This window comes from Paroedura picta, chromosome 8, assembly GCF_049243985.1.
Source record: "Paroedura picta isolate Pp20150507F chromosome 8, Ppicta_v3.0, whole genome shotgun sequence".
Taxonomy (NCBI): domain Eukaryota; kingdom Metazoa; phylum Chordata; class Lepidosauria; order Squamata; family Gekkonidae; genus Paroedura; species Paroedura picta.
This window is the reverse complement of record NC_135376.1, coordinates 48,964,355-48,984,552: the sequence shown is the minus strand read 5'-3', so window position 1 is coordinate 48,984,552 and position 20,198 is coordinate 48,964,355. Positions and strand designations below refer to the sequence as shown.

Genomic DNA, 20,198 nt, shown 5'->3' with positions numbered 1-20,198 from the left:
CATTACCATAGCGATCAGAGAGTGTTAGGGCAGTGGTTGAGAGTAGAGGAGTAAATTACCCCCCCCCCCACCGGGCCTCAGTAAAAGGCATTGAGTGGTCCCTGGTGAGTGGGCCCCAGCGTTGGGGACCACTGCTGTATACGTTAGTTGACCAAAATATAGCTTTGAATGCTCTTAAGATCTATATTATTGGAGATAGCCAGCTTCCATATAAGAAGGGGTTTTTTTGGGGGGGGGGAGGAGCTAGTTGTTGCAAAGCAACCAATCCTATGCATGTTTATTTGAAATACTCTCACTAATGGGGCTTACTCCCAGCATATAAGTGTATGAAGCTTTGTAGTCATAGTTGATCAAATTTCTAAATATCTAAAGAGGGCTAAAACAAAAACAACCTACATTTCCCAACATTTGGCTCATTCATTGCAGAATGAACATGCATAATAAAACTGGAAAATTAACAGAGTGGCAGATGTCACTCATGTTGCTTGTATTCTCTGTGGGAGGCACTTACTATCAATTACCATGGCAGCATATTAAGTAGAAATTACTTTCTTGGCCATTGCCCAGCAAATGTGGCTTCTGCACAAACTATAGCAAAACACTTGATGGAGTAATTTTTGCCTTTCAAATGAAATGATCCCCTCTTTATTTGTGTTCTGTTTTTCCTCTAATTATTCTACATCTGGAATTTTAATACTGTATAAAAGTTTTGTTTAAAATTCCCTTGCAAAAAAAAAAAAAAATTCTACTTCCACTCAATAGTTTGTGTTAAGACTTTGAAACATATGACAGGACTTGCTTAGATCAGCATGAACTTACACATGAATAACAGTACCAAAGGGAGGAGAACCAGTGTTTTATTTTTAATAATGCCAGTACATGTTGCAACTGGCACCATCTTACAAGAGGCAGTCCCTTATCTTTAATAAAGTGTGTGTGTGTGTGTGGGGGGGGTCTTTTAAGATGGGTTCACTATTATAGGTACTTACATTAGTAATTTTAAACTTTCAATTAACCCCAGTGGTTTTATTAAATATTGCAGTAATGTGAAAATAAAAGTGTAATAGAGCAAGATCAAGGAAGGGACCAGTGGAGGAAGCATGCTTATGCAGCCTAAATGGTGTGCAGCTTACTGCTTCACAGACAGCCAGGAATCCAGGAACTTGATGCCTCTCTTTTTGTGGAGGCTCAAGTCACTAGAGTAGCTCAGCAGGTGTTTCTTCATCTGTGCCAGGCTAAGCATCTAGCTCCTTACCTGGCCTCAGATCATATAGAAACCATAATTGATGCAATGCTCACCTACAGATTTCTGTAACTCACTGTACATGGGCCTTCCCTTATCTCTATTCTGGAAGTTACAACTGGTCCAAAATGCAATAGCTTTTTTCTGATGTACATGAGATACACCCTCAGCACAGAATTATATGATAGCGAAGGATCCCATTCAACCACTCAGCTGCACTTTATAATGAGTTTAATATAGATATTTTATATAGAGTGTATTATCACAGTTCTGACCACTGAGGAAGACCCAGTAGGGTCGAAACACATTTGGTCTTATTTGCTGTTAGTTCTGTATAGTTTTTATGAAGTTTTTATTCTGTTTTTAATTGTGCACTATAATAAATAATCAACAAGTTTTACATTATTTTATTGTACAGCTCAACTTCTGAGTTCCTTCCTAGAATGCTTACGAACACCATGGAGGTATCACATATGACCAATGCTCAGGCAGCTGCTTTGGCTTCCAGTAGAGTACAGTAGGTTTAAGGTGCTAGTTTTGATGTTCAGGGCCATTCACTGTCTGGACTCTGTGTATCTGAATGACCACCTCTCTGAATACACCCTCTGAAGAGCACTACGCTTTGCCAGCTCTAACAGTCTAGTGATCTCTGGCCCAAGAGAGGTTTGCCTAACCTTGACCCAGGGCCTGACTCTTGGTCCTGACCGTCATCTGTTGGAATGAGCTGCCAGAGGAGTTGTGGGCCCTGTTGGAGTTCACTGAATTCCACAGGGCCTGCAAAATGGAGGTCTTCCACTGGGCATTCAATTGAGGCTTGGTGACCAGGAACATCTGGGAGCTCCCCCCCCATGGCACCCCTGAGGGATGAGTGTTAGATGGGACATGGGAATTGAAAAGGATGTCTATTATTGTCCTGCAATTGTTTCAGTAATTCCTTTTACTGTTTTATTGTTCTGCTGTATTTTTAAATGATTGTACACCACTACGAGACAGCTGTATTGAGAGGGGCAGTTCTATACATCCAATCAATCAGTCAAGGTGGAAGGTACTACTGCGTGTATTTTTATTCCATACGTTGTATACCCAGCTCAACATTTCTTGACATTGATGCAGTTTTATATATATAAATTTCTGATGGTTTTATTCTGAACATAGGAATACATTCCTAGTCAGTTTTCTCTGCATTAAGGTTGCATTGTCATATTCTGAGAAACTCTAGCATGATTTATTTATTTATTTATCATACTTCTATACCGCCCTCCCCGGAGGCTCCTGATGATCCTGATGATTAAATGCAAAATCCAATATTAATGTTGCAACAGTAAACATAGTAAAATCAAATTGTAATATAGGATGGGGGAGACTTGGCAGTAGCAAGTGTGAAAAGGATCTAGAAGTCTTAGACCACAGATTGAACATGAGTCAACAGTGTGACTTGGTGACTAAAAAGGCAAATGGGATTTTGGGCTGTATCAAACGGAGTATCGTGTCCAGATCATGGGAGGTGATGGTATCGCTGTACTCTGCTCTGGTTCAGCCTCACTTAGAGTACTGTGTTCAGTTTTGGGCACCTCAGTTGAAGAGGGATGTAGACAAACTGGAGCATGTCCAGAGGAGGGCAACAAAGATGGTGAGGTGTTTGGAGACGAAGACATATGAAGAAAGGCTGGGGGAGCTTGGTCTGTTTAGCCTGGAGAAGAGACGATTGAGAGGGAATTTGATAACCATCTTCAAGTATTTAAAAGGCTGCCATATAGAGGATGGAGCAGAGTTGTTCTCGGAGGGACGGATCAGAACCAATGGGATGAAATTAATTCAAAAGAAATTCCGTCTCAATATCTGGAAGCAGTTCCTGCCAGAGCAGTTTCTCAGTGTAACAGGCTTCTTTGGGAGGTGGTGGGTTCTCCATCTTTGGAAATTTTTAAACAGAGCCTGGATAGCCATCTGACAGAGAGGCTGATTCTGTGAAGGCTTAAGGGGGTGGCAGGTTACAGTAGATGAACAATGGCATTTTGGGTGTCCTGCATGGTGCAGGGGGTTGATCTAGGAGGTGCCTTCAAACTCTATGATTCTACCATTTAACATTTATGGAGCTTTCCAAAATGATAGCAAAAACCCTAAGGCTTCTAATATAATCTACAGCCATCCCCCAGGAGTACCCCCCCCAAAAAAAAAAGTAGAGAAGAGTGATGGGTTAGGGGCAAAATGAGAAAGAGTGATGGGGAAAGGAGACATATACAAATAGGTAGCCGTGTTGGTCTGAAGTAGCACAATAGAAACAGAGTCCAGTAGCACCTTTAAGACCAACAAAGATTTATTCAGGGCATGAGCTTTCGAGTGCAAACACTCTTTGTCAGACTATGATCTTCTTACATGACAGGGAATATATAGCCCACTTCTCGAGCCTATCAAGATCATCCTGTATTCTGATTCTGTCTTCGGTTGTGTTTGCTACCCCTCCCAGTGTCATCTGCAAATTTAATAAGTATCCCCTCTAAACCCTCATCCAAATCAAGGAAAGGAGACAGTAAGAGAGAGTGATAAAGAAAGATACAGAGCAATAGTTTTTGTGGGGGGGGGGGGGCCAGGAAGAGACAGACAGTGACAGTGACAGATATGGGAGACAGAGAACAAGAGTAGGGGTGGCAGGAGGGGAAAAGAGTGAGAATCAGATAAACAGGGGGAGAAGAGAGGAACTAAAGGTGGGAGGATGAGATGGCAGTTCTCACAAGTTTCTTTCAGGTCCCCAGTTATATATTCTAATACTAAAATCCAAAGTTTTGGGCAGTGAATGGACAAGATGTATCTATTGACAAACTTGAAAAATGCTTCAGGGTTGCAGAAAAACCTGAAATCTAAATAAATAAATGGGTGGTTAAAAATCCAAAATGATAAAGGAATCCTCGTAGCGCTAATATATGCCTTTAGTACCTGTTGCTGGGTAGCCACAGTAGTTTGGAAAACAAATCACTGCTAGATGTATTAAATCAGGTCTCAAACTCACATGCTAAAAATAATGCTGTAGTTCAGTGGTCCTCAACCTTTTCCAGGCTGGGAACCAGTTCGTGGGGGGGAGAGGGAGGCCCAGGCGCTGGCACACTGGCGGGGCAAACGTGCATGCGCGGAGCTGCCACACCTGCATGTTTGCACCTCCCCCTCCCCCCATCACTCCACGCTGCAGAGGGAGAGAGGGAGGCGCCTCCCTCCCTCCATGGCCCAGTACCGAGGCTTTTGCGGCCCGATACTGATCCTCAGCCCGCAGGTTGGCGACCCCTGCTGCAGTTGATAGCTTCCATATTAAATTATAGGCTTCCTGAAGAATAAAGAATGTAGATTTTTGACTATGTACAAAATAATGAAAAGGGTTTAATGATTAGAGGGTGGACAAGATTTAAACTGGTTAGAGGTAAAATAAAATATTCTGACAATATTGACAAATGTAATCCTGTATTGTAATGCAAAAGATATAAGATGTGTATTCTTTTTTCTTATATTTTTTTTCTTAACAGTTATAATAAATCATAGGTTGTTTGGAACAATGTGCATTTTTCCTGCTGTAGTATTGGTAGTCAAAATATTTTCTGCTAAAACAATTTAAAATAATATACATAAAAGGTCTCAAGGAAAAAATAATGCCACGAAAATAATTCTCCGTAAATATAACAAGTATGTGTGTGTACAAATATCTATAGTAATGAGAAAGAGACAATAGATATAGTATGTGCTAATTATTTAGGTGGGTTGGATGAAGAGAGTTTTAATTTTGTTTTGAAAAATGGAGCCAACCATCTGTCAGATCATTTTAGGAATACCAACAAGGTTATTTGTCAACCAGCGTAAAATGTTGCTTAGACATGTCCATATATATTCATACCAATGTTTCGTACATTTTGTTTATGGAGCATTCTGGTCTGTTAGTATTGTTTTTTTTTTACCAAGAGATAGCAGATATTCAGAATTTTCCCATGTGTTATCTACCTATAGGCTTGTACACAGGTACACAAATACACACAGACAAAGTTAACGATGATCACAATTTACGCAAGTGAAGTGTGGACATCTGATGAGACTCAGGCATGATAACAGTTTTGTTTGAAGATAAGTACCAAAACCTTAAGCGTGATCTGGAATTCAATTGGGAGCCAGTTAAGTACCAAAACCTTAAGCGTGATCTGGAATTCAATTGGGAGTTCAGTTGTTTAGAGTCCAGTGGCATCTTTAAGATCAATATTTTTTTATTCAAGGTGTGAGCTTTCATGTGTACGCACACTTCCTCACATACAATGACATGGAAGTGTCTGAAGAAGTGTGAGTGTGCACAAAAACTTAAACCTTGAATAAAAAATTGTTGGTCTTAAAGGTGCCACTGGGCTCTAAATTTGTTCTGCTGCTTCAGATCAACATGGCTACCCTCTTGAAATTGTTGAGAGTGTTCTCTATACTTTCTTCCACTTCCCAAAGATTCAGAAACAGGATGTCATCCAAAGCAGAGTTTATTCAGCAACAGATACACAACCAACTAGTATACAATCCTACACTGACTCCCCAGGTAAGGCTAGATAACAAAGCAAAAGACACACATAGAGACAGGGTAATTACCCGATGGAGCTTTCTATTGCCAGGGAAAAGATGGAGAAGAGACTAGCCTTTTCTAATTTGCGGGTCCTTTCTTATACTTTGTTCAAAGCAATGAGGGTAACAGAGTCCATCAGAATTAATATGCATAATTACATGTTCTGTACATGATGCAAGTGCCCTTGATGTGATAAGACAGAATAGAACCTCTTTCATGCCTTATCTGCATTTCAGAAATGGCTTGGTCTCACAGTGTGTGTCATAACAAACAACTGACCTTCGGGACTAGTAAGTTGGCCCTCCCTGCTGTCTCCAGCTGGTATAAAAGATACACTTGTTTCTGAGAGGTACAGGCAGGCATTTGCATCTTAGAAAGACAGAAAAGCATAGAGGATTCTAAAATGGCTGTGCCCTGGATAATAGAAAAGGACCTATGAAAGAAAGCAGTGGTTCATAAAAAATACAGAGTTGGTTTTCAGTTCTGACAAGGATAGGATTCCTGACTCTTCTGCTTCTTCTCATGCTGTGTATTTTTATGTTCAGTCATTACATGATTTGAACGTTAAGTAATACAAAGCTATCGAGGTCCGCTCAAACTTGACTCCAATACAGAGCACAGCTGTTATGTCCTTCACTGCCAAAAATCTAATCTACTTTATAAGTACCTAGGGCTATGAAGCTGGAATGCATTGGATTTTTGGCAAAGAGAGATTTAGGGAAGCTGTGCCTTATAATGGACAAGATTACAGAAGTATTTGTAGAAGTTCTGGTAAGCTAAATGCTTAGTTACTGTATCCCTTCACCTTTGGGAAGGTCACCTTTGTTTTGTTTATCCATGTTTTCTACACCTGGGTTACTTTGCACAGCTGTAGAGCCTACAAAAATAAACATTCTTTCACAGAAAAAAAATGATTTCCCAGAGATTTGGAGGGCTTAGCCATTTCTTCACCTTCCTCCAACCGAAACCTTCAGTTTTCATCTCTTTGATCCACACAGATTATGTTGCTTACTGACCCTGAGATTGAGAGCAGTCTGCTGATCAGTTCTGATGAAGGAGCCACTTATCAAAAATATCGGCTGAACTTCTATATCCACAGCATGCTCTTCCACCCCAAGCAGGAGGACTGGATTCTGGCCTATAGTCAAGATCAGAAGGTGAGTGTCCAAAGATGTAATTGTAGATGACATAGAACTTCCCTCTCCCAAATGTCTACAGTTATTTAGTACACTTTAAAAATTAAGTCTCCTTTTCAAGGAAATAAAATCTTTATGGACAGTCATTTGGACAGTTGGACTAATCGTTGCAGTGTTAATTGCATAAGGGAAGTGAGAATTTCCTATCAATTGATGCAGGTGGGTTTCAATATTGGGAGGAGTAGTAATTTTATTGAAAGATGGCAAGCATTATAATTGGTGTTCACGAGACCTTGGCACTGAGACTGTGCAAGATGCATCAGTAGGTTCTTACTGTCTGCTTAAAGAAGACATTGGATGGAAGAAAGAGATGGTAGGACCTGATCTAGTTTTGCCAACCTCCAGCTGGTAACAGGAGATCTCTCGCTATTGCAACTTATTTCCAGGAAATAGAGATCAGTTCATCTGGAGAAAACAGACACTTTGGAAAGTGGACTCTATGGACTCTAAACCTCATTGAAGTCCTTTCCCAAACCCCAGCTTCCTTGGATTCCACATCCAAAATCTCCAGGTATTTCCCAACCCTAGGCTGTTCCCTTCTGTGTAGAACTTCAGGGAGGGTGAGGTATATAAATATAATAATAAAATAAATAAATAAATTACTTTAAAGGCTGGTAGATTCTGTGGAACATGGATGTTGGATTTAGGGATGGGCTGCTCCTGTAAACGATATCTCCCCAATGCATATTGCAAGATTTGTGTATTCCAGCAGCCAGGGCCTCCAAGCAGAATATGGTCTGCATAGCCCGTATTGAACTCTTCTTATAACCCTGCCTTTATGCTAATAATTCTGTGAGGACAAAAAGGCATCAGGAGTAATTTCAGTATTCAACAGTATCTCTACCCCAAAATGCTGAATTGGTTTTCAGTGTCAGCTTATTCAATGTATTGTTGTTAGGTTAGATATTATGGCCCATCCTATCTATTGGTCCATACATTTATTGTATTAATTTTTATTTATTTATTCATTATATACCGCCCTCCCTGAAGGGTCAGGATGGTTTACATAGAATTGAGAACTATACACAGTACCATACATATAAATAACTGTAACATTAATAATACTAACTGATAACAGGGTAACAGAACAACATTAACAGTAATAATACAACAGGTCCAGCAGCAGAATGCCTTGATGGATTTCTGGGGGTGAAGAGAGGGAGGGGGGCAGGGGCCCTGTGGATGTTGTTGGTTGTGCCTGGTCTCAACCGAATGCCTGGTGGAAGAGCTCCCTTTTGCAGGCCCTGTGGAACTGTTTTAGCTCCGTCAGGGCCCTGATGTCCTCTGGGAGCTCATTCCACTGGGGGGGGGCAGGACAGAGAAGGCTCTGGCCCTGGTTGAGGCCAGGTGGGCTTCTTTAGGGCCAGAGATCATTAGCCAGTTGGTGGCAGTGGATCATAATGTTCTTTGGGGGGCATAGGCAGGGAGGCAGTCCCTCAAGTACACTGGGCCCTGACCGTATATCATCATCATCATCATCATCATTATTTATTATTAGATTTATTTCCCACCACTCCCTAAGAGGTTCGTGGCGAGTAACAATAGTCTGGCCCCATTAAAATACCCATTAAAAGACTTTTAAAAATTCCAACATGACGGAAAATAATCTCATTTCCACCCCCCACTACCAGAGCAGCAGGGAGAGTTGAAAGGAATGATGTAACTTCCAATCTCAGGGGAGGGGCGATGGTTCTACTTTGCTGACCCCAGCCTCAACTATAGACCTGGTGAAAGAGCTATGTTTACAGGCCCTGCAGAAAGCTGGCAAATCCCGCAGGGCCCGCAGCTCACCTGGGAGCTCATTCCACCAGGTAGGGGCCAGGACCAAAAAGGCCTAGCCCTAGTTGAGGCTAGGTGCGCTTCCCTGGGGCTGGGAACAACCAGTAAATTCTCACCCGCAGAGCACAAGGCCCTGCGGGGGGCATAGGGCGACAGGCGGTTCCTCAGGTATGTGGGTCCCAACCCGCACAAGGCCTTAAAGGTTAAAACCAGAACCTTGAACTTTATCCGGTCAGCATTTGGCAACCAATGCAGCTGCTTCAGCACAGGCTGGATATGGGCCCTCCAAGGTATGCCACTGAGGACTCTAGCCTTGATTGGTCGTGATTAGGAAGGATCCTTCTGTGAAAGTTCTTGAGTAATACAATCTATGAGCAATGTTCATGATCCTAGAAGAAGAAAAAAAAGACATTCAGAAGATAAATAATAAATATTTTTTCTACACTGTCAAGCAAATTATATATCATTTAGATCCCTGGAGCTCTAATGGACTTTACAATGCATTACAGCAGAACTTCTTCCTTCTTCAGGAAGAAACATTTGCTTTTAGCAACTACTTAAAAAACTTTTGGACTAGTTTTTGTCACATCCCTGGCTGTCTAGTGCAAAGTGAAAAATATACCCCCCCCCCAATTTGTGTACATGTAGGAACCTTAAGAAAGACATGAAGGTACTTTTGTCTGTGTTGTGTGAATTTCCCTTCAAACTGGTAACATACGTCCTGATTAGAATTCATTATTAATCACTCACATTTTAAAAATGATGCAGGCTTACGGGCCCCTCTGTTGAGTGCCAGAAATTAAATATGGAGATCTCTCTCTCTCTTTCTCTCTTTCTCTCTTTCTCTCTTTCTCTCGCCCCCCTCCCCGGTTCCACATGGGCAGAAAAAGCTGAGGAGGCATTCATATGGAAGCAGCACTAATCCCCACTTCCACATAACGCAGCCTTCCTGGGCCCTCTGCGGATTGAGCCCTTAATTGCCCTGGGCTATGGGAATATGGGATAATCCACGTTCCCTTAGCCTACTGAGGGGGACCAACAGGGCCTGTCTCAAGTCAGGCCTGTTTGTATAGGGAAGACTAGGATAGGGAAGACTCCCTGTACTACAGTGGCCCAGAGGGGGCTAAAAATGCCCTGGTCAATTTCATGGCATTTCACTGTGCTACAGGGTAGACCAGGGCATTAAAAAAAAATTGTAGAAAGATGGGATTGCGTTCTATGCAATCCCACCGTCCTGCAAAATAACTCCCCCCCCCACACACACACACATTGCAGAACCTATCCAATGCTGTTGTGTTTCCCAAGAGGTGACATTTCAGTGCTGGAGCAGATCTGGCACTAAAATGTGTTCCCCGTGGGGACACAGAAAACTGTAGAGCATAAAGCGCCGCAGCACTGCACTGGCGGTGGCCCGGCACAGCTGCAGCCATGTGGAATCGGCCTCTCTCTCTCTAATCTTTAACCGCTCCTATTAAATAAAAGGGTAAGGCCACCTGGGGAGGAGTTAGGGCGGGCCCTGTCCAGGATAAAAACTCAGAGGGCCCAATCAGGAGCCGCGAAGCCCTCCAAGTGTCCATCCAGGGCCAAGCAGCCAATGGCAAGGCAAAGCGTCTTCCTATTTGCCCCTCACCAGGACAGACCAAAATTCCATTCACCCACCCCAGTCTGGCTGCCAGTCTGCTCCTGACCACCGCAAGGAGAGGAAGTCAGTAGGGCTGCCAAGGGGGATGAGAACAGAGGCTTGGACAGGCTGCGCCAGCCCTTTTCGCCCCAAGGCTGTCCTAACTGTCATGTCCAATGTAAATTGCGTCAGAACCCTGACAGAGCTGGCAGGAGGCTGCAGAGTGCTCCCTCCCCCTCCCCCCTGTGAGGCCTGCTGCGAAGGAGCCTCTAACAGCCCCTGACTGAGGGGAGGGAGGCCTTTTCAAGAGCAATGCAGGGGAGTCTGAGGGCCTTCCTTTTGAAGGGGGGGGGGACTTTCCCTTTCTGCCAAACAGTTGCCTGACAGGGAGACCACAGAAAAGCCCCTTCTCACTTAAAATACTGCTCTGCCTGGAGGTTAGACACAGCCAAGCCATGTGTCTTTCTTTTTTGCAGCTCTCTGCAGATTTGAGGCCACTGCACAGCGTTATTCTGCAGAGGAAACTGGCTCTTTTGTCTCCTGTTTCATCTATAGGTTGGCTACCCCTGGGTTGGAAATATTCCTGGAGGTTTAGAGGTGGGATTTAAAAATCATACAATGCCTCAGAGTCCAGCCTTCAAATTAGCCATTTTTGCCTGCAGTTGGTAGGGAGTGGTGCAAGAGTGTCCCTCCTGGCCTATGGGTTATGGCCAGCACTTACCAGCAACTGTTTGTATTCTGGGGCGCAGACAGGCAGACCAGCATCAGTCCTGTGAGTCTGGAAAGTGCAGGAAGATCTAAATAAATATTTACAGCCTGAAACTGTAAATAGAGAACAAGTAAATGTCTGGAGACACATAGTAACTGAAATGACTTATTGGCCTGGCAAATAACCTTGGCCTGGCAAATTAAAAAAACAGTATAAAAAACCTTACTAAGGTCAAGACTGCTGTGCACAGAGAGTCTTCCTCTTAGGGCTGCCAGCTTCCCTGTGAGGCTCGCTACCCCACCTCCCTCATGGGGAGTCTGCTATGGGGAGAGAAAGGGAAGATGATTGGAAAATGCTTTGAGACACCTGAGGCCTGCTGGGTCACTGCGGCCCATTCCCAGTTCTCTCAGATCTCTCACAACCCCACATACCTCACAGGTTGACTATTGTGGAGAGAGGAATGGAAAAGGTGTTTGTAAACTGCTTTGAGACTCCTCTGGGTAGTAAGCAATAGGGTACAAAAATCCATTCTTCTAAGGAACAACCATGAAAGAAGCATGATGGCACATAACATTTTACCAACAGTGAAACCATGGGAGACAGAAGGAACAGGGTGGACACCTTTGTTCTGTGACTACCCCATGTGTATTAGGGCAGAGGGGCATTTCGGTGAATGTGGCCTAATTCACACAAGAAAGGAAATGACGCATAACTGGGAGGAATTTGTTGCCATGTAATCTTCCCCTAAGAAGAGTCTCCAGTCTGATTTTCCCTTCACATATCTGAGGACATGGCTCTGGAAAGCTCATCTGTAACCACTATGCCAAAATTCCCAAAGGTCAGTCCTTAACCACACTCAACGTATATTCCACACCACAGGTTCTTGACACCCATATCTCCACACCCATGCCCTCATTTGCCACCATGCCACCACAACCTCCCACACAACACACACATTCAACCCCATGCCCTTACAGACTGGACAACTCCTCCCCTTCCCACTGCCAAGCTCTAGCACCCGTTGTATTCTTGGATACAATGGGCTTTGCCCCTAGTATGAAAATAAAATGAATTTGAAAAAAAGAAATTTAAAAATATTTCCTCACAGTCCTACGCATTATTGGCTTCTGAGACTGGCAGATAATCTTTTGACTTTAATTGAGCAACAGAGCAATATCCTCCATATGCTACACTTGAACTTACTCACTGATCTCTGGGACTCCGAGATGGACAAGATTTGGATCTGGGCCTAGCTACTGTAAAGAAATTTGATCCTAACATAAAAGAGAAGCAGCACCCATTTTTCCCCCACCTCTGTGTTTTCTCTTCCAGCTGTAAACATAAATGTTTCAGTGGAGGTTTAAATGTTTAAATGTTACTATCCAAACATTTCTCAGAGGGCTTTATTATATCAATGGCTGGGCTCTTGTCTTTATCTGGTTATTTAAATGGAAAATTAATTGACCATATTTAGATGTCATGCAAAGCTTTATACTGATCTAGGAATTCTATCTGTGAGACAACAACTAAGCTTTCAGGGACAGTAACGGAGGTGGTAAACATTGTACATCCATCAGGCTGCCCAGTGGGAATAGACTCCGTTTAAAAGTGATGCATTTATAAATCAGGGGTGACAGAGGAATTGCTTACCTGTGTAAACCAATGTCTGTTAAAGAGAAGGTATGTGAAGAAAGAAGAAAACAAAGCAAGATTGTAAAGGCAGCCTTTACTGACCAGCAAATCTGTGCTGTCCTAATGGTTCCAAGACATGCTGCCCAATAGAACTGCCCCTTGCCAGCTGAAGTCATTTATGTTAACAATGCAACAAGAATAGCCACTATTCTGAGAACAAGGCTGCAAACAAAACTGATGATTACTTGATAGATACAAGCTATATTATTAATCCGGTGAAACATAATGTAAGTGCCTTAAATTGTAATGATGTAAACAAAATGATGGACAGTGGTGAAGAGAGGGCACTCATCTGAATTTGTACCTAAATACAAAAAATATGGTAAGATTAAACAGATGTAGATTATTATCATTGACCCTTTAAATGAAGCTAATGCATGTATATTATTCTAGGAGTTGTAAAATCAAAGATTTTAGGTTTAAGAGAAGTCCTGAGTATGGCCTATAGAAGCCTGCATGCATCAATGGGAGAATATGTTACATAGCTGCCATTAATGTGCAGCACAGTTGTGGGGATGGCAGGGGTATGCAGGGCTTGGGAGCAAGGAATGGGTACCTACAATTAATGCTGATAAGTGATATTGAGTGAAAGATGTGAGGAGAAGAGCTGGATTTTATCTTTTTATCACTACAAGTGTTATGGTATGCCAGTACCCCTGCCTCACATCCTGGCACACTGTACTCCATAACCAGTAGTACACTGCAACCGTCTAGGCTTGGGAACAAGCCAGACACAGGAACACACTGAAACACCCTGACCAGACAGAATCCATCTTGGAAACCAGGGTCCATTCCTCACGACTTTAATGTAGCAGAAGGCTTGCAAATTGTAAACGCTTCTCTGGCTACAGTCCCTCCACAGAAGTGCTTTAAAGCTCCCCTAAGTCCCCAAGCACAACACAGCCCCGTTTGCAAAGACCCCAAGGAATGGCTTGAGTGGTATCAGTGAAATTTACCAGTTTAGTCTGGATCTAACCCAAAGTGTTCACTGAAAAACAGATATATTTGGAAAGAAGTAAATTAATTGTCGGTGGACAGATCTAGCTTGGAATGGAAACTTTTTGTTCAGATACAACATATTCCAGAAAACTGGATGATAGAGATGAATAACAAGGAATTGCTATCATATACAAGAGATGTCTGACTGACGGCTGTTGAAAACAGGATACTGAACTGCTTTTATCCAATCCAGCCAAATGAATATGTTGGTCTTTAAAGAGCTGGTGAAGTAGGAGGTTCCAGGGATGTTTATCTAGTTATAATGTAAGCTGTGATGCTTTTAAATTCAACAATGTGAAGAAAGTATCATTTCAGATAAAGGAGGCATAGAGATAGATGAGTAAACCTGCCACTGAATTTAAGAGAGGCATTTGAGAGCACTGAGTGAGGTTTTTTTTTTTACTCAAACATGTTTAATGATGATTATAAAAAATCCACAGAGGACAGTGGGAAGACTAATTGTTGGGATGTTAATCTTGGTACATTTTAAATGACTCTTTTCTCCTCTAGATGGATATCTGAAGACTTTATCACTATCAGTTGCCTCTTTCAGGAACAAATAAATTAGGCCCCAAATAGCCAGTGAAATATATTGTTAACTTCTGTGCAGACTGATTTATTTCTTGGTACCATTGCAAGGGCTTTAGTTTTCTGAGCCTTAGATGTTATTGTATGCATTAAATTAAACTTTACATGTTTGAAGTACCTGATTTCAGAACTGCCAGTTAAAGAAGAACAGGGAAAGTATGTCACAATATGTAAAACATGGTTTCTAGATAAATGACTGTCTATGTGAATACCAGTAGAGAGGGGGTTAAATCTGGTCATGTCAGGGCTGCTATTGGGGTGGGTTTTTAAAAATATTTTGCTCTATGCCATTTTTTTGTAGCCTCATATGTCCTGAAGGAGTAGCTGTTTGCCTTTGTGGGAAACATACAGACAACCCATATATTGCCCATATGGTATGGGAGGTAAGGAATCTTCTGAAAGTATTATTTGAGGCTACTAATGAGCTATGCCATTCTATTTGATATGAACAAAGGCAGCTGCAGAACACAGGAAGTCAAAATTCAGTCCAGTGGAGGATTAGATATTTCTACTTAGTTTTTCAGATCACATACTTTCCGTCACCTTTTTGATAGGGATGCCGACCATCAGGAAATCCTCCTATAAGTGAATGGGATGTGTGCAGCATCATGTTTTCAGTGGCTTTAGTACAAGTGAATATATTGGAGAGATCTACATTTTGACTGTTTTGTAGTAGAGATACACATCATAACACATAGTTCAGGGTTTCATGACACCCTGGGGTTTCTTGAAACCCCTGGAAGGGTTTCCTGAATGGGTGGGAGTTAACACATTTTTTATATATTTTCAAAATTTGTTAAACATTTAGTGGGTGGCATGACCATATATGTTCACATTGACATACCCACCCATCTCAAAATGGCCAATGATGGGCCTGGAGGGAATGAGAAGGGAAAGGGCCCCAGGTGAGCTTGTACACAACCATGCTTCCCAACCATATTCTGCATGATCATGCCACTTTTTGTGTTTCTCAAAGCCTGAAGAATGTTTCAGGGGTTTCTCAACAGTGAAAAAAAAAGTTGAGAAAGGCTGATATAGTTAAATGTTAAATAAAAGTAGTGTTCATGCAGAGCCATAGATGAAGCTGCCAAGTGGAATATAATGTGCAGCCACTGAGAATCTAGGCCATCTGTATTGTCAGTACAAAAGAGAATCTTGAAATACAAGGTTCCCATGATAGAAGAAATGGAAGATCATTTATTTTGGGGGGAAACAAAGATATGTCCGTCAGTTTGTAGTTGTTTTCTACTCTGAACTGTTTTTTTTTTCTTGCACTTGAATTGATTGAAAAGAAATGATGATATCAAAATCTGGCTCTCTGCTTACAGTGTCATAACAAATGCTTAATGTTTTGATGAGTATATCCTAACAATGGCAATTATCAGCTTTCAAGGTGAAATCAGCATGAAAAATCTATTGTTCCATGGAAAATCCTCTAAGGAATGGCAGCTCCCCCCCCCCAAGTTAAAGCACCAATAAACAGAATAAAAACAAAAAAATATCCATCAACATCTAGTTTGGGAGCGCATAAGTACAGCTCACATCACTTTCTCTTACTTACAGTCAGCCTGTTTCCTCCCGATCCATAATGGTCCCCATTGCAGCTAACATCTGACAAATTCTCCCAGAAGAGAACATTATATTCCATTTATCTAGTCTGGTAGTTCAAGCCATATTTGTGATGCTTGAATTTGTACTAGATTTGACTTGACATATATTCTGTTTCACGGTTAATCCATTTAAGTGGGCTATTGACTTTATTTTTTAAAAAATTGAGTTAGCTTGAATGACATTTATATTTTGTGACCACACTTGTTTTTTATGGTAACTCTCCATACCAGAGAGAAAATAGAGAATGGATTCCACATCCAAACTCAAGTGTATGTTGAAAGAAATGCAATTCTCGCTGCTATGTCTGCTGCTTGATAAAACATACACCAGTAAAAATACATCTGCTGTACCCAACTGCCTTGGAAGAAGGGCAGGAATCCATTTTTAGTGTTCCACATAGTTGCCCGCTTCTCTTCCCTTCACAGCAATTGTGTGAAACTACATGCTAGTCTTCTATTTATATAGAAGTATATATAGAAGTATGTTTGTGTGCATGTGTGTATGTATGTATGGGCCACCTTTAACCAATAAAATATATATGAAAGCAGATCTGCCTAGGGGGTTGTCAAAATTTTGTCAATTGCATTTTGTTTTAATCTTAGTCAAAAGGACTAAATCATGATTAAATTTTCTTAGATTGTACTTTATCAGACTCCGCTTTCACCTTGCCAAATCTAAGTAACATGGTTTACTCACAGGGTAAAGACCATCAACAGGTTGCATGCTCTACTGGTTTTTCCTATGGAAAGGAACAGGAGATGAGTAAATGTTCTTTACTTCTCTACTCAGCTAGTATACCAGGTCTTCTTCTCATGCCAGAAGGAATTTACATGACATGACTAATTTATTCGAAACCTTTATGCATAGGCTCCAACCACACCACTGAAACCATAGTTTAAATATAGGATTTCAACCTTTTGTACACATTTATGTGCATTAAATGGTAGCCTCATTTGTACTTATCAGCACTGTTGATACCTATGTGTTTCAGATGGTGGGACTGGCCCACTAAATGGGTGGGGAATTCACTTCTCTTCACTGAGAATATTTTCTAAGTATGCCCCAAGTGGTAATTAACTAGCCTTCTCCATTATTTTACCTCCTAATTGCAGCATACTGTATTGTTACCCAATCTGGAAAAGAAAAGCAAGAAAACTGAAATCTCATTCCTGTAGGGTTACCATCAACAAGATCCAAATGGAAGTGTAAAAAGTCAGCAAAATCCTCAGCTGTTTTTGTTTGTGTGTCACATTCTGGGTTTTTATTATTTAATTTCTGCAACATCCTTCGTTTTGAAACCATCTGAAATCTTTTAAGATCTTTAAGTATTCTTTTCCAGCAGATAGCTTCTGCCACTTTTGCTTGATATTGGCATTGAAACTGTGACAGCAGTGTCAATTAAATAAGCAACAAGCATTAGTCACCATTTCCCTTGCAATCTTCTCAGGATACCTCTGCTGCGTCAAGTTATACACTTAGCAGAAGTAACAAGTTAACATCTTGTTAACAGAGCTTACTCCTTGCAGCAGCTTAGATCCCTTTTACCAAATAGGGAAATAATCCAATATTTTAAAACAGAACATTGGCCAGCAAATAAACAGTGGATAAACAATGTCTGATAAAAATTCTCAGGTCCGGGAATCACTATGGTAAGATTAATCTTCACTTTTGCTTGCCTCACACTGGCTTTTCTTTTTCTTTCAATATGACTGTCAGTGTTCAACACTGTTCTTCCCCGATGTCACAGCAGAGAAATCGGTAGGAAATGACAGAAGTCACTGCAACAACATAGTTTCTTGATCAAGAGGAAAGAAAGCTGGTGAAAATGCTCAAAATAGATAGAAAGTAGACTGACAAGATGAGTATAGGCAGCAGGGTGTCTGGATAATGTGTCCTATTAGGACTGGGGAGACCCAGGGTTAGAACCCTACTGTCCTGATGCAGGCACACACAGCAAACATTTCAAGATCATTTTCCAATGCTAGAGTTTGTTAGAATACAACCAAATACCAGTTAGAGACAACATACAGTTTCAAATCCAAAGGAGAGTCCAAAAGAAGATCTAGGCTATAGTCAGATATAAGGAAATCAGTCCATAATAAAGGCTACAAAGTCTCTGACTAGCAGACACATTGCTTCCATGCAATTCTTTTTGCCTGCTTTTAAACATCATGCTCAACATCTTCAATCCTTTTCAGCCCTGCTCCTGCAAAGACTCCTCTTCATTATTAATATGGAACCAATGCTGTGCTGTCAACCTGGCATGTTGCCTCCCATCTTGCAGTGCCCTCTTTGTCTTCCTCCTACATTTTTCCTGAGACTTAAGTAACTGACTGGCAGATGACTCTCTGTTGCCAATTCAGGACTGAGGGGTCATTGTACTAGTACTTGGCCTCCACCTGCAGTGTCTCTGTCACAGTCTGTGACTCTGTGTAAGGTCTGCTCACTGCCTCTTCTTCAGAAGAGTTCTCCGCATCTCTTTGCTTTGCTGGAGCTGGCTGGTCCGTAACACCTATTTTGCATTAAAGCTCACTGGAGGATCTCTCTCTCTCTTTTAACCTAATATACTTTACCAGTAGTTGTGAGGATGAAATATGATGGCAGAAGTACAATATGTGTGTCCTGAACCTCCTTGAGGGAAGAGTGGGATTTTAAAAAAGCAACAGCTTGCTAGTTGTTGAAGAAGACAAAGGTGGGAGAACAGGAGAGAATGGAGATGAGTGGGATAAAACAAGGATGGTGGGACAGAATAGAAGCAGGAAAAGGAAGGCAGGGGACATGAATACATACCTACCTCTATTTTTTTCTGCTTGAATTTTTTAGCTGCTCTGTCTTAGCAATATTGGAAATCTATAGCTGTTGGTATCAGCTCATTTTATACAATTATACATTAGTGCAGGTGTTTTAGATGCAAAACAACAATTAGCAGATCAGATAACTTGAAATACAGAGGATATTGAGAAATGGAAGGGAGATTTCCCCTAAATTTGATTTAGAGAAGGGGCAGCGATTATGAGCAATATTTGAAAATGCTTTGAAATGTTCCATTTTACCTCTAAATTTGTTTAACATTGCCAACCCCCATGAGCCTTAAAATCCACTGCCCGGGAATCCCCAGGTCCCTTGAAACCTTCTTATCCGATACTTGAGTTGTGGTGGCAATACCTGTCTATCTCTTTTGTTCTTCCCTCTTACATTATTGTTGTTTGGGACATTGCCCTAACAGCATTCCGAGTTCTGAGGATACCTTCCTCTTCATGCCACCACATGAATGTGCTGTAGAGAGTGGGAAAAAAGAATTCTTCCTTGTTTCCAATTAATGTCTGTACTTGAAGTTCTTGTTCCAACCAAGTTATTATGGACTTTGACAATATTGCTAATCAAGAGCTGTGCAATTAATATGTATGTGTCTTTAACTATACAGAATATTCTGGTTTTATGTATTCCTTGTCAGATTTTGAAGGAAGGGTAGTTCACAGAAGCAATTTGTAAGTGGAATCTCAGTTTATTTTCATGCTATGAAAGTCTTCAAAAATTAAACACAAACATGCAAAAGTAGGGAGAAATTTAAAACATTGTCTTTTTTTCTTTCAGCTGTACAGTTCCGTTGAATTTGGAAGAAGATGGCTACTTCTCCAGGAAAATGTAACACCAAACAGATTCTACTGGTAAGACTTATGTAGTTAAACATTGCACATTGCACAGTCAACCACCTAAGGAATGAGTGACGTTTCTGAGAATGAGTAAGCCCAGTGCTGTTATCTGATGGATGCATGGATTGTAAGTTCTTATATAATTTGCCTTCAAAATGTTCTGAAAGCTGGGTATCGTCTCAATGGTCCATAAATTATGCATATTTCTGGTGCTTCACATTAAATCTTGCTTTTTAAATTTAATTTCAGTCACAGCTTTATGCTCGTTTTCTTGGAAGTAAATCTCACTCAGTTGAATGTAATTTAACTACTGAATATGAATGTATATAAATATGTGTGTGTATTATATGTATATGTATATATATATATATATATATGTCCATTATCAGCCTCCTATTTGGCAGTGAAACATATATAGCATATGGCAATGGGGCATATATTGTATCCATGGAAAATTTCTGCTAAGAGAAGTATTTTAGGAGAATACTTCCAGGAGAAGCATTTTGGGGATCAGTTGGCGCTTTAGTGATAGGG

The 20,198-nt window shown here is 41.2% G+C and overlaps 1 protein-coding gene across 5 annotated transcripts in view; it reads left to right on the top strand.

Annotated features, from left to right (window-relative positions):
- LOC143843502 (VPS10 domain-containing receptor SorCS1-like) overlaps positions 1–20,198 on the top strand; it is a 507,191-nt gene that overhangs the window by 301,910 nt on the left and 185,083 nt on the right. For all 5 annotated transcript variants that reach the window (XM_077349667.1, XM_077349668.1, XM_077349665.1 and 2 more), the window contains exons 4-5: positions 6,815–6,973; positions 19,606–19,679. In XM_077349667.1, coding sequence (XP_077205782.1) covers positions 6,815–6,973; positions 19,606–19,679 — 233 coding nt within the window. The remainder of the gene's footprint in view (positions 1–6,814; positions 6,974–19,605; positions 19,680–20,198) is intronic.